The following is a 17762-nucleotide window of genomic DNA, read 5'->3' as shown; positions in this document are numbered from 1 at the left end:
CCATGTAGCCCAGGCTGGTCTCAAACTCCTGAGCTCAAGAGATCTGCCTACCTCAGCCTCCCAGAGTGCTGGGATTACAGCTGTACGCCACTGTGCCTGGCCAGAAATTTCTTGAACACCATTAAGTCCATTAACTTGAAATGAAAACAGCTAATCAGAAATATGACAGTTCCCCATCATCTCCCCTTTGCACTGTGCTAGCTGGTTTTCAGTTGGAAATCTCAAGGACAACCCCTGCTGTCCACCAGAGGAAGAGACGAATCAATACATTGATGTGCTTTCCTGGTTCCTTGGCCCTGGCCAAGCCCATGACACTTAGGGCATCGCATTCCCTCATGCAGGATGACTGGGAGCTATTTAGTGCATCTAGACTGTGATCCCTGGGCACTCACAAGGAAGAAGGCCCACCCAGCACCTCATTTACTGTTGTCCTAGCAGGAGTTTGGGCCTGGGAAAGAACTGATCTCAATGTAATTTGCAATTTCTGTGGCATCTTTTTTCTGGTCACTTGTTAGATAAAGTGGACGACCCAGTGTGGAACATTCAAATTGCAAGGATGCTTGAGCTGCCCACTATCTACAGGAAAGTTTATGACCAGCCTTTTTGCAGCTCAGCCCTAGAGAAAGAAGAGGCACTAAGGTAAGTGGTGCCTTATCACTGCTGAGCACGTGACTACGGCAGGAAAGCGAAGCAGCGGGAGCCCAGATGCTGGGGTCGGCCTGGGTTCAAATCCCGAATCATCCACCTACGCACTGTGGAGCTCTGAGCAAGCCCTCTAACCCGCTCTGTGCTTCAATTTCCTCTACTGTAACATGAAGAGAATAATAGCACAGATGTCCTACGGTGGTTGTGAGGAAATTATGTGTGTAATTGGAGTCACTGAAGGAGTGGAGGCAGGAGCAGAGAAAAACACTTTGAAGAAATAATAATGCCTGACATTTTTCCAAGTTTGATAAAAACTTTAAACTCACAGATTCAGGAAGCTTAATGAACTCCAAGGCAAGAGACCTGAAGAAAACTGTAGCAAGTCACCTCATAATCAAAATATGATACCATAGCATGTCATAATCAAAAACCTGTTCTAAAAAAACCTACACCAGTCATTCTCAACCAGGGATGATTTTACTTTTTTATATGGGAGAAAAACAACCCAGGAGGAATGAGAATGTGTGCATATTTGCTAATGCATGCATAAAAGAACTCTGAGAGGAGACACAGAGAACCAGTAACAGCAGCTCCCTGGGGGGTGGGGACCGAAGGATAGAACAGGAAGGGGATAGAAAGGAGACTTCACTGCTTATCTTTTAATGTTTTTTAACATGAATATATTATCTATTCAAAAAAGTATATTAAAAGCACAACTATTATAAAAAGTGAAAATTCTCCATTTTCCTGTCTCCGCTTTCCTGCCTCAGCACCATTCCCTAGAGATTACCGATGTTCATAAGCCAATGTGTGTCTTTTTAAATTAGTTTCTTCTGTGCTTACACAAGCGTGAATATTCACCCATAGATTTAGTGGGTTTCCATTTGTTTTTTTATAAAAATAGGACCATACCTTACATGCTGTTTTGCAGTTTGACTTTTTTTCTCCTAATCTGTCATGAATATCTTAGTTCCTGTAGTTCTGCCTCATCATTTTAAACAACCACATAATGTTCACTGTATGAATTATTCTGTATGAAAAACAAACCCCAATATATTGTTGTGTTTTCTAGCTAACTTTCTGTTTTTTATACACCAAAAAGGAACAAAGGTGATGGTTTTCTGCAGAGCTCTTTAATAACTTTCCCTCCACAGCAATCCAGGCGCCCTGGACCTCCCCAGTCTCACGAGTTTGCTGAGTGAAAAAGCCAAAGAATTCCTCATGGAGAACAGAGTGCAGAGCTTTTACCAGCAGGAGCTGGAAATGGTGGAGTCTTTGCTGAGCCTTGCCAATCAGCCTGTGATTCACAGTGCCTGCTCCGACCAAGTGAGTGCAGCATGCCCGCGTGAGAATTCTGGTTCCCTGCCCTAGATCTGCAACTGCAGGTGTGGGTGAAAGTGACTGTGGCGTGAAGATTCACAGAGTTGACCCAGGGAACAGAGGGGATGGTTCTGTCACACATTGTTTCTATTGTGGAAAGGTCATTGACCACTAAGAACTTGAAATGAGGCATAAGGCTGGACCTGCCCCTACCCCTTCCTTAATTTTTTTTTTTTTTTTCCGGAGACACAATCTCACTCTGTCTCCCAGGCTGATGATTCTCCTGCCTCACAAGTAGCTGGGACCACAGGCATGTGCCATCATGCCTGGCTGACTGAGATAACTTTTTCTAAGAGGAATAAAAAATTAAAAAATAGAAAATTACTTAAGTGTTCCTTGAAATTTTACTCATAAACGACACTGAATACAGCTCGGTCTTTATTTAAACTCCTAAAACACAATGGGTTAGTCTTGTTCTGAAAAAGACAGAGCAAGTCATTAAAAACCATGGTTCAAGTTCAAGAATCATTTTGCTGATCAATAAATCATCTTGGATGGATAATTACCTCCTCTTATCTACTTCCCTGTCACTTGGCTTCTGCTGAGATTAAACATCCATCTCAATGAATACTAACAACCTAGTACTATGGACCTTAGACTATTATTATTTTTTTCTACTCAAATATTAAGCATAATAAGATTAAGAAAGGAGGGGCTGGGTGCAGTGGCTCACACCTATAATCCCAGTATTTTGGGAGGTCAAGGTGGGCAGATCACTTGAAGCCAGGAGTTTGAGATCAGCGTGGCCGAAATGGTGAAATCTTGTCTCTACTAAAAATGCAAAAATGAGACAGGGTCTCACTCTGGGTGACCCTGACCCCTGACTGTCACCCAGAGTGAGACCCTGTCCCAAGAAGAAAAAGAAAAAAGAGAAAGTTATCTCCATGTTTTTACTCCTAGTGTTACTCAGGTAACTTGTTTGGTTGCTTGGTGTTGACGTATTGCTTGGAATTAAGAATTATTTGAGACATTGGTTTTAGGCTTTCCCTTTCATTATAGGTCTTAGGTTTGTTTTTGTTGTTGTAACATGACTCATTTATTTATATTCTTTATCCCACCAGGGAATGATCTCAGCTTAAATGTCCCTCCTTGCCCTCCCTGGCCGTCTAGCTGCTCTGATTGCCATGTGGCCCCTCACTCTTACACCCTGTTTTTGTATCTGACATCACTGGTCTGTCTTTGTTTGCCTGCCTGTTCCTCCATCAGAATTTAAGTTCTGTGAGAGCAGAGGCCTTGTCTGTCTTATTCTTTGCTGTCTACCCAGGGCCTAGAACAGGGCTGGCATAAAGCAGATTCTCAGTAATTATTTGCTGATTGAAGGAATGAATGATTTTTAAAAGTTCAAATTGTCCCACAAAGTGTAAAGGTAAAGGTCAATTTCTTTCCCATCCTCCCTCTCACTCCCTTTCCCCTGAGACAAGCACCAGTACTGGTCTCTGGAATATCCTTCTGAGATAGTCTGTGCTTACATGTACTCGAAGTCATTGTAACCCCTTCTGTGTTACACAGATGTTAGCATGGCGTAGTATACTATGAGACACCTCACTTTTCATTGACGTGTGTCTTACAGATTCTTTCCTAGCTGTACATATAGGTTGGCCCCTACAGTCTTTTGTCACATGTACCATCATGTATGTGACCAGTCTCTCCGTTCCTGGACTGTTTAGATGTTTTCTAATCTTGCCATTACCAACAAGGCTGCTGTGAACACCCTTGCTAGGTAACATAAGTTGTTCTTGATTTTGGTGGAACAGATACTGAGTCACATCCTGACCTCCTGGGCATGACCACTGCTTCTCAGTTTTGTCTGTGGTCCTAATTATCTCTTCTGGGCAACAGCCTGATGTGCCCAGTGACCCATGGTTTCATACGGGAAGATGAGGGATACCGTTTCAGAAAACACTAAGGTGGAGAGGGTCACGACTGGCTGCTTTGTTCTTTGCCAAGGTTGCTTCAAACAGTTGCAGCGCTCCAGCTGTCGGCTGACAGCAAGATTGACCTTCTTCCCACTTAATCATTTAGAGGCAGCTCAAAGCCAAATTGACCTCCTAGGACTGCGGATGATTCTATCAGCATGTTTGGAAAGAAACTTTAAAGCTTAGCGAAGACCATGTTTTTCACGTGAAGCCAGCTCTTCTCTGATAGCTATAATTAAGTAAAGAGAGAGACTTAAGGACTCTTTGAGGACTAAAAGACTCCTCCATTCAAAATGATCTGTGGAGAACCTTTAGCATATCTTTTTGAAAATGCTTACAGCAGAAACTTGTGTCTGCCTAGTGCTATATGTTTAAAAAGAATTGCATATGGTACTATATTTGTTTTGTCTTTGGAAACTCTTTTTTCTATCAATTATGAATTAGTCCCCCACATTGCTCTGGTTGGGGGAGGTCAGTGTGATTAAACTGAGTTCTGTTTAATAGATTCCTGGGAGACTAAAGGTGCTTTACAATGAGAGTGAAACCCTAGATCCTTTGGCACTTTCTGTTGTCATACAGATGAAAGCTTAACAAAAACAAATCATTGTGATGGTGTTATAGTTTAGAGGCAGAGAGAAAGCAGGCTTGAATGTTTCCTCCTTTTTTTCATAGTGGTCCTTCTTAGCAAATCCAGAAACATGATAAGCAGGGCCTGCAAAACCATTGTTTCTTTGACAGCTGGATGACTGCTGAGTTTGTTTGGGAATGAAGACTATATATATTTCAGGGATCCACCCAGTTCCTGACCTGAGATGAGGAGAGGCTTGGTAAGGCTCAGTACATTTAGCTAGTCACTGTTTTTTTCGTTTTCTGTCTGTGAGCAATTTCGGTTTCCTAAATCTGATGAGTCTGTCATTGCTCTTTTGAAAAAGACAAGAAAGACACAGATCCCAGCCCAGGAAAAGCTGCTGGCTGGAAGAGACGATTAGTGGCTTTACCCTTGAGACTATGGTCTTTATAACTAGGCCAGGGAAATATGTCCCAAGGTCAGCTGAGGCAAATGTTTTTGGAAAGGAAGCTTCAAGTATTGTTTATATTTACAGAGAGACATTTCTGTTGAGTCCTCCTTGCTCACAGCTGAAACTGTGTTTTTAATCTCCCAGGCCTAGCATTCTCTCTTCCTGCTACTTGATCTTACTGAAATCTGGGAGGGGGAACTAGACTTTTTATATGGTTTTGGGATAACCAAAAGTCATTTTTAAAGACAGGAATAATCATGTAACAATCATCTCTAGTTAGTTTCCAATTTATTTCTATCTTGCTAAGAGATGTAATAAACCGAACCCTTAGGATCCTTACGTTAAATTGACTAAAGAATATAGATCTCCTTAGAATTATAAAGATTAAGTAGTTTTGAAGGTTTGCAAAGGAGTCTGTATCGCGCTGATGGTGCATCCCCTAAGAGCACTCAGGTATGAAATTAAAAGCTGTTTTTCCCTAAGCCTCTGTGAATAAAAAGATGTGTGGCTGAGGATTGCTAGGTGAGGTGTTTATTCTAAACACACCCAGAGAGCTTTTCTGCCTGTGGGAGTTGTCAAATATTTCTCAGCCTTATTCTCCCTTCAGAATGGAAGCTGTCCTAACCTGGAATGTTTGTCAGTTTTGGGACCCTAATGATGAGGTTCTCCAGCTTGTTCTTTTAAGGGAAAACTTACACTGTTAATTCAATTAGAGTGTTAGGCTGTTATCGTTAGCCCAGGAGACTACATTTGTGAAACATCACCAGGATCTCTTAGAGTAACAAAAAGCCTGTTTGGGAGGCCTGTTCTAGAAAGAGAAGGTTTCTCTGGGATGGACCTGTGAACACCTGAGACTCTATGGAGGCTCTTCCCTCTCCCCTTGAGGAAATGTCATTAGCAAATCTCAGCCACACTTTTTCAGCACCTCTGGGTACTGCCCCATGTAGCCTTTGTAAGGACCTTTCAATAGAGGTAGGACTTGGCCTTCAAATGCTTTACTGGGAGCTTTGCCACATTTGTTTGGAACTCTGATCTTTTCAATATCTTGACAAATTTCTGTCACATTGAAAGTAGATCTGTAGGCCGGGCGCGGTGGCTCACACCTGTAATCCCAGCACTTTGGGAGTCCAAGCTGGGTGGATCACGAGGTCAGGAGATGGAGACCATCCTGGCTAACACGGTGAAACCCCGTCTCTACTAAAAATACAAAAAATTAGCCAGGTGTGGTGGCGGGCGCCTATAGTCCCAGCTACTCGGGAGACTGAGGCAGGAGAATGGCGTGAACCCGGGAGGCGGAGCTTGCAGTGAGCTGAGATCGCGCCACTGCACTCCAGCCTGGGTGACAGAGCGAGACTCCATCTCAAAAAAAAAAAAAAGAATCTGTACTTTGAAGGGCAATTGTTGTTCGCCATTTTCTTTGTTTTAGGAAGGAGCGGAAAATCCCCAATGATACTCTCTAATGTGTATTTGTTTCCATTCGTCTCACATTTACTTTATCAGTCACGTAACATGTGCTAGGGAGTAGATGGCCAAGATGAAACAAAGTCCCTGACTCAAGAAGCACCCCATCTGGTCAAGCATGGGGGGACTAGCTGATAGCCTAGGTTCCCCGGGGATAAGAAGCCGGATGACCTGGATGACCCTCTCCAGGCAAACTTGTCTCTAGAGAAGGGAAGAAACACTGAAAGTGAGGGGGAGAGCTGACAGCAGCAGAGGTCCCTTCCAGGTGGGGACTGTGCTTCACCAGGACTGCTGTCTACCTTCAGCCTTGTGGACTCCCCTTGGTGGATCTCTGCTCAGCCTCTATTCTCCTCCAGCTAAAATAATGAGGCTATTTAATACTTCATGCTGGAGTCCCCAAATTATTCCCACTTACATAAAAATCGTTGAAGTCCCTAGGAAGAGATTGTTACAGCCTCAATTTTAATGGAAAAGGGGGCTAATATATATGTACAGTGTTTTGGTTTTGTGTAAAAAATAAGTCAAAGATTGTCCAACAGTGAGGGTAGCTTTTTTTATTCTGCACTACAGAGTGAGTTTGTTAAAAAAAAAAAATCACAATGAAGGTATGGAACAGTTATGAAAGGTGACCTACCAGGGCCTACTTCTCAGTCCTCCTTAAATACCATCCTGCTACGGTGGTACATACCAGGATCTTTTTGACTCAGCAATTAAAAGGCCTGTTGGACAAATTCATGAACCAGTTGGTCTAGGGAGTTACTCTCAGGTGCTGTAAGGTGAGACTTATTTCTTTTCTTTTTTTCTTTTTCCTCTCTACACAGGTGAATTTTAAGAAGGACACCACTTCCAAGGCAATTCATAGTATATTTAAGAATGCTATACAACTGCTGCGGGAAAAAGGGCTTGTTTTCCAGAAAGATGATGGTTTTGATAACCTGTACTATGTAAGACACTTACAACTTAACTTTTTTTCCTTCGTAGCTTCAATTACAAATATATTTATTACTTATGAATAACTACTTAATTATTATTAAAAATCATTAAGGAGGTACATAAAATCAGAAGTCAAAGTTGGTCCTTATCCTTCCCCAAGGTATCTCTTTTAATAGTAGTTGACCTATGAACCACACAAGTTTGAACTGTGTGGGTCCACTTATATGCAAACTTTTTCAGCCAAATGCAGATGGAAAGTACAGTATTTGCAGATGTGAAACCCACATACGAGAAAGGCTAATTTTTCGTACATGCGAGTTTCACAGAGCCAACTTCACGACTTGAGTGTGTGTGGATTTGGGTATACCTGAGGGTCCTGAAACTGATCCACCGAGTATACCGAGAGACAACTGTATATCCTTCTAGACATTTATCTGTACATTTACAAATGCATACATATAAATATATGCTCCTGTGGCTTTTTAATTGTTTCAAAGTCCTGGCTTATGCAAGAGGCTTTTTGTTTTATAAAAAATGTGATCATCTTCTAAATCAACATTTCTCAATCTGAACACTATTCGGGCTAGGTGATTGAGTGTCGTGGGAGCCGTCCTGTGCATTGCAGGATATTTAGCAGTATCCCTGACCTTCACCTACTGGAGACCAGTAGCAGCACCCCAATTGTGACAACCAAAAATGTCCCTGGACATTGCCAAATGTCTCCTGGGACCATTGATACTTGCTACTCTAAATAATGCTCTACACCTTTTTTGGTACCAAAATAACACGTCACAGGCACCTTTCCACATTAGTAGTTATAAATCTACCTCATTATTTTTAACATCCTTAGGGTATTCCATACTATGGGTACCTGTCGTGTATTTTTTAGCCATTCCTTTTTGATGGATACTTAGGGTATTTCTAAGTTTTGCTGTCACAAATAGTGTTGCTATGACTATTTTTGCACAACTATGTTTGTGAACTCATGACAGTATTTCTGTAAGATAGACTCTTAAAAGAAGAGCTGCTGGAGCAGATGGCATGGCCATTTAAACTTTTGGTTGACACAGTGTGGTGGGCCTACCTGAAGGCTGTACCAGTTGACTCTCAGCAGGAGTATGGGTGCTTGTTTGCCTCACTCTTTCCAAGTTAAAAGTTCGCCTTTTTCTGCATACTTTTAATTTGGAGGAGCTAAGCTGGAAATGGGCCTTCTCAGGACCACTGACATCAGTGGTGTGGACTCAGTTACGTGCAGCTCTCCCAGAGACTGATCGAATTCCAGAAGTCTCACTATTTACAGGCAAGAGTCCTGAGTGGGAGCTTTTCTTAATATGTCATTTCCTGATGTTGATTTACCCTAGTGACTCCCCACTTTAGAGGAATTTTAGAAATTAACAATACCATTTAAATAACTTTTGAAACAGGTATCCCGGTCTACATAAGGGCGAGTGCCTCCCACACCATCCCAGGATGGGAGTCCTGGCATGGGAAGGCCGGGTGGGAGTTAGTTGCTTCCTGGAAGCTGGAGAAGCTCATGGGGGCAGCTCACCTCGAGCCCTGCTCTGGGACACACGTTTCCTCCCAGCCCTTCAGAGAGCAGCCCTTCCTGAGGAGCAGCAGTCCAGGGCAAGGCGTGGCGGGGCTGGGCACTTCCTCGTGTGAATCATTGTGATCAAGCACAAATAGATCTCTTTTTGCCATCTGTGACTTCACCCCTCCACTGCTTTGTAGTCACCTTTCTCCTGAAGCCCTGCCTTAGGGAAATGGTTAAAATAAGTCAACACTTCTGTTTGCCTAGTGCTTTCCTGCTTTCAGCAGCTCTCACACATGACCTTGTTTAATCTTCGTCATAACCTTGTGAGCTGAGAGAAAGCAGGTGTTCTCAGGATGCCCCCTCCAGTAAAGCAGGTCAGACAGGCATTCTTGGGCTGTCTTTAAGGAGGAAACTTACAGCTATTTGTTTGCATATCTATTTTCTTTCTTCCTTTCTTCCTCTCCCTTTTTCTCTTTCTTTTTTTCTTTCTCTTTCTTTTTTTGTTACTAGATTCACTGTGGAACATGAAGGTGAAACCCATTGCATGCTGCTTCCCTCTTATCTGAGCTGATTGGAAAAGACTAAGTTGGCCAGGCGCAGTGGCTCACGCCTGTAATCCCAGCACTTTGGGAGGCTAAGTCGGGTAGATCACTTGAGGTCAGGCTTCGAGACCAGGCTGGTCAACATGGTGAAACCCTCATCTCTACTAAAAATACAAAAATTAGCTAAACGTGGTGGTGCACACTTGTAATCCCAGCTACTCGGGAGGCTGAGGCAGGAGAATCACTTGAACCCAGGAGGCAGAGGTTGCAGTGAGCCAAGATCAGGCGACTGCACTCTAGCCTGGGCGATAAGAGTGAGATTCCGTCTCAAAAAAAAAAAAAAAATGGAAAAAGAAAAAGACTAAGTTATGTTTGCCTTTGAGAGCAGAACGTGTTTCGGTGGATAGGCCAGCTTTACTCTCATGCTAGCTTGCTAGCTTGCCCTTGCAGGGTTTTTGGTTTTTTTCTCTTATTTTTCCTTGTGGTTGGGAGAAGCAAGAAAACTGATATAACACAAGACAGGTGTCACGGCTCAGAAGAAGAGGTCATGGGGTGAAGATCGGAGGCCTTGATCACTGTGCCTTGCTCAAAACTATAACAACAAATAAGAGAAATGTGTTATGAGTGTTGAAGAAGAAAGTTAGTTGCTCCTTAAAAGTATGCAATTCCAGCTTTTTTTTTGTTTTAACCTCATTGCCCCAGTGAACCAACCAACTCCCAAGGACGTGTCCTCTGGGCAGAACTGGTTTGACACTAGGCCAAGTATCAAACACCACATTGATGGTGTAGGGATGATTGTTATGAAATCTTTAGAAGCTATCCTGAATACTAATTTGGGAGTCTGGATGACACAACTGCTGTGTTACCTAAGAACACTCTCTCTCTCAACTATTTTTCCTATTTAGGTAACCAGAGAAGACAAAGACCTGCACAGAAAGATCCACCAGATCATTCAGCAGGACTGCCAGAAACCAAATCGTAAGTGGCATATAATGTACAAGTGACACCCTGGTGCCCTGGAAGGGGATACTGTCTCCCGGGGAGCACTGGATGGAGAGTCAGGAGACCTGGGACTTTTCCCAGTAATGACTTGGAAAGGCGATAGTCAAAGTACCTGCCCTCCCTGAGCCTCCATCTCCTCTCTAAACGAGTGTTAGTCTAGCACAATTGTTGTAACCTTGGCTATACATAAGATTCAGCCCTGGAGCTCTCTAAACGTTCAGAGCCCATATTCTACCCTGGGGATTCTGTTTCTATAGAGGATGAGCTGGGGGCTAGACAGGGAATTCTGATACAGTGAGGTAAGGTCACCACACTAGGACGTTTTGATGTCATTCTGCTTCTCATGTTCTCTCTGATTTGTGTTATTTCCTATTTCATGCTTGCCCCTTTTCTTTGAACACAAACCTGACATTTCCCTCTGTTCTAACATCAAAGTCTTTCAGTGTTGGAAGGAATGGTTCTAGACATGACAGTTTATGAACGGTGTAATTCAGTCATCTTGGAAACTGATAATTTGCAAAAGCAATGTTTTAGAACATGGTTTTAGTAGAGTTAGTTCAGCCCCTAGTGGTTAGACTCTGAAACTGTAGCTAGTCTGACAAGGAATAATACCATTTCCACACTAGTTAGAAAGAGAAGAAAGCATTAGTCCCATCTTTAAATGCTATGTAAACTGACCGATCTTAAAGGTGACTTTTCAAAGTCTAGCTTTTGCAAACACGTACTATAATAAGAAGTGTTTAAAAGGTTTGTTAATGACTCCAAGTCCCTGATCTGCCAGTGAACTCCACCTCCAGTCCTTCGGCCCATACATCCCTGGGGCCTGGCCCTGTGCCAGGTTGAGTCAGTGGGTGAAGCTGGGCCAGGTTTCCAGCCCCAGTATTTATGGTAGACAGCCCTAGTTAACCTTTAAGAAGCCATGAGGTCGGATCCCAGAGTGGTGTGACAGCAGCTCTTAAACTCAAAGCAATGTATTATTTCAATGCAAGTGAATGGACTTTGTTCACTTCATTCAGAACAATAAGAACAAATATCCTTCAGTTGAGGGAAAAGTCCATCTGTCCACAATTGAAGGAGCTTTTGAGAGCAGTGCAATGTGGGATTCCTCAGCCAAGAAGGGATGAGAAGATGCTCCCAAGATAACATCGATGCAGTCACCCTAGTCATGGGCCTCCTGGCCAGATTCTTATTTTCATCGGCATTAGGAATAGAATGGATTGAACCCTAGGGCTCCTAGGGCTAGTAAAGCACATGAAAAGAATTCACATTTCATTTGGACTTGGCTCTCTGAAGTGTCCTGAAAGTGGCAGGTTTAACATCTACATCTACCCATAGCTCATCAAGTGGACAGGCCCTGCCACTCAGTCTGTGAATGGGAGCCTCTAAAAGCCACTAGCCAATCACCTGGCCCTCTACACTCCCAGGAGCCGAATTCTGAAGCCTGAATTACTGACAATGCTGATAAAAGATGTAAGAACTGTGTTGGAACCTGCATCCCACTTCATAATGTCATAACATAGCAATTCAGAATAGTAATGTATGTGCCTCATAAAAAGCCAAGCAGTGCAAAAATACACACCAAAAAGTCAGACTCCCTCCCAGCACTGAGCCCCAGCTTCTGTGTTCTCCTCTCCAAAGGCAGTGGTTGTTATTAGTTACTTGTATATCCTGTTGGATATGTGTTCTCTATCAAGGATAAACTATGCAGATATGTACTTACAAACATATCTGTATTATTTATCCTTGATAGAAAACACAAGGGAACGCCGGGCACGGTGGCTCAAGTCTGTAATCCCAGCACTTTGGGAGGCCGAGACGGGCGGATCACGAGGTCAAGAGATCGAGACCATCCTGGCTAACACGGTGAAACCCTGTCTCTACTAAAAAATACAAAAACTAGCCGGGCGAGGTGGCGGGCGCCTGTAGTCCCAGCTACTCGGGAGGCTGAGGCGGGAGAATGGCGTAAACCCGGGAGGCGGAGCTTGCAGTGAGCTGAGATCCGGCCACTGCAGTCCAGCCTGGGCAACAGAGTGAGACTCCGTCTCAAAAAAAAAGAAAAAAAAAAAAAAAAAGAGAAAACACAAGGGAAGTTTAGCCGATGATATACATTGTCCGACACCTTGTATTTTAGATCTAACATTGCCTTCTAGAGGTCATTTGCCAACAGTACACATAAAAGTGTCTACGTCTTTTCATTAGCTGGACAGTATGCTGTTATACATGTAGGTAAATATCCAACCCTCGATCTAACCATTCCTACTGTGCCTTTAGTTCCTTTCTAACCTTTCATACAGAATATAGCCTGGAGTTTTTCCTTGTCAGGATGATTGGTAGAAGGACTCGAAGTCATTTATGAGTGTCTCACAAAGGCTCACCCTTCAATAATGAAAGGACTGTGAACATCAAGCCTGTCTTAAGTCCCTGAAGGATTGATATTTGTTTTCTGAAGATGGGCAGTGTGGCGGCATTGTGAGGAGCTGTGCTCTGGAGCCACCTTGCCTAGGTTTGAATCCCAGCTCTGCCACTTGGTAGCTGTGTAACATCGGGCAAGTGTCTCAGGTTCTTTAAATGCAAAGTGGGGATAATAATAGTACCTACACGATGGGTTTTTATAAGAAGTCAATGAATGGGCATTTAGAAAGTTAGAAGAGTACTCAGTGCATAATTGAGATCCAAAAAGTGTTAAATAAAAATGAAGTTCTTTTCTAATGGCACAAGTGGTAGCCCCTAATTCTCTAGCCTGGAGGCCTGAAGGCTCACCTTCTACTTGGTTTATTGATCTGGAAGGAAGCAGTTTCAGAGATAATCTGTATGTGGATTTTGCTCTATTATTGTTGGAGTAAAGTTGACAAAATCTGGATTTTGGCTTTCAGTATGGGTACAACAATGGCAAATTATCCAAAAAGAAAGAGTTCTATGTTGAACATGTCTTTTTATCTCTAACTTTTTACCTGAAAATGTTTCAATTTATCAAAAAAAGTTAAAAGACTGCTACACTAAACACTGATATACCCTTCACCTAGACTGACTAAAAGCTTCAGTTTGTATTTGCTGAGCATGGGGACCTTCTCCTGTTTGATCACCAAATCATTTCACACCTAAGAAAATGAACATTTGGTGAGTTCCAAAACGGCAGCCTTTCACTAAATGTTCCTTTATACCATTAGCTTTCCAAAAATCTCCCGTGTATTTAGCTCAGGTTCATTTTTTACTAACCCAGAGCTGGAGAGAACTGCTGCTTTTGGTAGAAACTGAGTACCATATAACACTCCTCATACTGGAGGATTTTTTTTTAACTTACGACAAACTTTTAAAAAAGAATTAAAGAAGTTTAACCTTTTGTAGTTATAGTAGTAGGTTATATCTAAAATGTATCTTTATGTCACTTGGGTCTCTAGAACATCAGCATTTGTGCTTTCTGGTGGAGGTATGATGGGGTATAGTATGAATCAGGCTGCATGCGAAAGTTCTTGGGAAAATATAAGGTGCAGTTATCACCGCTCATAGAGATCCATCATGAGATAACTATGTCTGCCAGGCAAACACTTTTCAGAAAAGTCTGCTTCGGCTTGTGGGTTTGTTCCAGAAGAGTCGAATTATGTAATTGAACTAACCACTGGGGACCTCCTTGCTGGCCTTTCCTACTTTTACTGTTTTCTAATAATTTCTCACTTAGAGAAGAATCTAAGGCCAGGCACGGTGGCTCACTCCCATAATCCCAGTGCTTGGGAGGATTGCTTAGGCCAGGAGTTTGAGACCAGCCTGGGCAACATAGGAAGACCCTGTCTCTACAAAAAATAAAAATTAAAAATAGAGAGGAGTCTAAGTTCACATTACCCATGTGACTGGAAATCACTTTTGAACAGCCTCACCAGATAACCCTCAGCAGAACAGCCTTTCTGAATAAATAGTTGAAGGCCTCTGAGACAGCATCACTGCTTCGGGCCCCACGGGTGCCTGTAAGTCATCTTGAGCCCTGGGTCCAAGCATCCAAGCCTTGCAGAAACTAAAGGCTGAGCAGCACTAAATTGCTTGTGCTTCTCCCTACCGTGTGCATGTCTGTGTGGTTGGAGCCCCTCACCCTCCATCATCAAACCTATCCTCGCTTGCTGGTCAGCTCTTCCTCCTTGAAAGGCTTTTCTTCTTGGGAAGGGCTGAGTTCCTTCTCTAGAGCAGGAACTAAGTTACGTTCATCTTCTTGGGTTATGGATATGATGAACCAAATCATAGTAGTTCCCCCTGGTCTCTCATCCACACAGCCACCCTGAGAAGGAGGTGGTTTTGTTCCCGGGAATGACTTTGTCCCAGTTGTAGAGCCAGGGCTTGAATTCAGGTATGGTGGACTCCAGTGGCAGCTCTCAGTCTGCCGAGCTCTACTTGCTCCTCCTTGCTCAGCACTGCACACATAGTAGGTGTTCAGGAAGTCTATGGAGTGAATGTTGAAGAAACAGCCTGGAAGTGTGGACGCTAGCAATCCCAATCGGGAGGAGTAATGAGTGGACACAGCCACTAGAGGTCAGAATTTAGCAAATCTTTGTTAGCCCAGGAGCAGTCTCTGAACCTTAGGGTTGGAAAGGGCCTTGGAAGTGGTTTTCACGACAGCTGAGAACACTGAGGCCTAGGGATGACTTGCCCAAAGCTACAGAAGTGCACCAAACGTTGAACCATGCTTTGCCTTACACTGCAACACCTCTTCAAGCACCTTCCTGAAGCCTAAAGCATTTTTCATCTGAAAACAACTTTCAGTGACTGTGTGGAGCACCTTTTGTGTGCCAGGTGGTACTGGGTATACAGCAGAGAGAGACCGTACCTGGCCCTACCATGGAGTTTTAAACTGTGACAACTGGAGGGGGTTTGCTTTTGGTAAAGAAGTTTGACTTTGACTCAAAGTTAGAAATACATTTTACATCATGACCCAATAAATTATATAATTCTAATGCATAAGATATACATGGAATAAAGTTTCATGAATTAATATGTATCCAAATTACAATGCAAGATATTCTGTAATGTTCTATTTCTGCTCTCTTTTAGTTTGGTAAGAAAAAGAATGCTGATTGCAACCTACAAAAATTGGTTTCATGATCCCCTAATAGGCACAACCCTCAGTTTGACTACTGCCGACCTAAAAGGAAGGAGCTGAGGCAAAATTAATACAAGTAGAGAGCTGATTTGGGCCAAGTTTCAGGATTGCAGCTGGGGAGCACAGATTCAGGTTTCTCTGAATATACACTGTGATGAGCAGCAGTGATAAGTGGATTTTTTTTTTTTTGAGATGGAGTCTCACTCTGTCACCCAGGTTGGAGTACAGTGGTGCAATCTCAGCTCACTGCAACCTCCGCCTCCCGGATTCAAGTGATTCTCCTGCCTCAGTCTCCTGACTAACTAGGATTACAGGTGCACGCCACCACACCTGGCTAATTTTTGTATTTTTAGTAAAGACGAGGTTTCACCATGTTGGCCAGGCTGGTCTCAAACTCCCAACCTCAGGTGATCCACCCACCTCAGCCTCCCAAAGTTCTGGGATTACAGGCGTGAGCCATGCGCCTGGCCCATAAGTGGATTTTTAAAAGCCAAAAAGGAGGACAGAGTTGATACAAAGTTGTTTGTCAGGAATTCTCATTGGTTTATAGATAACATTGATTGGTGACTGGCTATACATTGTTAAGCTATAGAGTGTGGATTATAGTGTTCAATTTCACATAATTAGGCTAATTTATAACTACTTGTGCCAATAGCAAGCAGTTTCCAAGGTGAATGCATAGTGAGGAGTAGAGCGTGATTGCTGTTTCATCGTCGTGTCTCTCAGGGCCTGATAATTAAAAGGACTTGCATTCTTCCTATTTTGTTTTCTCATTACCAGTGTTTAGGTCATTGATTTCAACTAGGAAAGAGGTTGTTAACTCTGAGTTTGTATTGTTGTGTGCCAGATGGTCTTAGTTTTGGGCAGAGGATAAGAGGTTACTAGGAATACAACTATCACAGATGAGACTTTTGGAAGCCAGGAAGAGAGGAATGAGAACAGGCCAAAGGTAGGAATCCCTTCTCACCAGGCAGCCCCATCAAATCAGGACTTAGAGGGAAGCATACAGAGGCTGCAGCAAACCAGCTCTGCTGTGAGTCTCAAGAGGGCTCCCCCCTGAGAAGCTAGAGGTTTGGCACTGAATAGGTTACACTTATACATGTAATTACCCCAGAGAAAAAAGTTTATCAAGCACTAAAAATCCACTAGGTTATGGATTTAAAAAAAAAAAATATTTGATTGGGAATCCTTGAAGGTTGACTTTCAGAGTCCCTGAGCAGTGGCTCCACGTCGCCGTGGTGACATCAGGGGCCTGAGAACAGGTGTTTCTGTTTTGTTTTTGTGATCATATAGATAATGCATCTCAGACTTTAATGTGCATAAGGATCATCCGGGGATCTGGTCAGAATGCAGGTGCCCAGACAGGAGGTATGGAGAGGACAGAGGAGGGCCTGACAGTTGTGACCGCGCTCAGCCACCCGCCTTTTTCCTGCAGACATGGAGAAGGGCTGTCACTTCCTGCACATCTTGGCCTGTGCTCGCCTGAGCATTCGCCCAGGCCTGAGTGAGGCTGTGCTGCAGCAGGTTCTGGAGCTCCTGGAGGACCAGAGTGACATTGTCAGCACAATGGAGCACTACTACACGGCGTTCTGAGCAGAGACACGCAGACCAGCTGAGGAGGACAAAGATAAGGTGGCGTTCACTCCCAGGCTCTGACTTTCAACATCATGCAGGGGCTTGTCTGTCTGGAGGCAGTTACCTCATAATAAACTATAAAATATGGTCATTTTGGGAATGGGATTTGGCATAAATGTGGTTGGCTGCCTTCTGTCTGCTGTGTCCTTGGGGTACAATGACTTTGATCGCAGCCATGACACAACAAGAAAACCCTCCCGGTTGACCTCCTGGCTGGACTGCGCGTTGTTCGCAGAGCAGAATGGGGAGGAAACAGTGTTGGCAGCTTAACTAATGTGTGTGGTTGGAGTCTGTACCATGGCAAAGGGACACCACAGGGTAGTGAACATTCAGGAACTGAAGGGCATGTGGCCTGATTACAAAGTTCCAAGCTTTTCAAAACTTCAGGTTATCAGAGATCTTCCTGTGGGCCTCTCTTGATGGCTAAGAACCAGTTTAGGGGAGTAGTTCTCTCTGGGTGAGTGTCACTTGCTTACAGTTTCTGTGACTCAAGTACCAGCAGTGGGGTTGAGACCTGGGTTGATGTTATTTACAAGCCTGCCCAGAGATGGGAATAAACAGAGATCCACGGCATGACTATATGTTTGTCATTTTCCTTACATTTCCTTGGGA

General features: G+C 43.4%; 1 protein-coding gene across 1 annotated transcript in view; it reads left to right on the top strand.

Annotated features, from left to right (window-relative positions):
* The window catches only part of STN1 (STN1, CST complex subunit), a 35860-nt gene extending 18573 nt beyond the window's left edge, over positions 1–17287 (top strand). Inside the window, exons 6-10 of the mRNA XM_025397726.1 lie at positions 516–639; positions 1800–1971; positions 7243–7365; positions 10336–10408; positions 16951–17287. Of these exons, the coding sequence (XP_025253511.1) occupies positions 516–639; positions 1800–1971; positions 7243–7365; positions 10336–10408; positions 16951–17108 (650 nt within the window). The 3' untranslated portion in view covers positions 17109–17287. The remainder of the gene's footprint in view (positions 1–515; positions 640–1799; positions 1972–7242; positions 7366–10335; positions 10409–16950) is intronic.
* The last annotated feature ends 475 nt before the right edge of the window (positions 17288–17762 follow it).

The sequence above is a fragment of the Theropithecus gelada genome, chromosome 9 (genome assembly GCF_003255815.1).
Source record: "Theropithecus gelada isolate Dixy chromosome 9, Tgel_1.0, whole genome shotgun sequence".
NCBI classification, from domain to species: Eukaryota; Metazoa; Chordata; class Mammalia; order Primates; family Cercopithecidae; genus Theropithecus; species Theropithecus gelada.
This window is presented reverse-complemented; position numbering and strand designations above follow the sequence as displayed.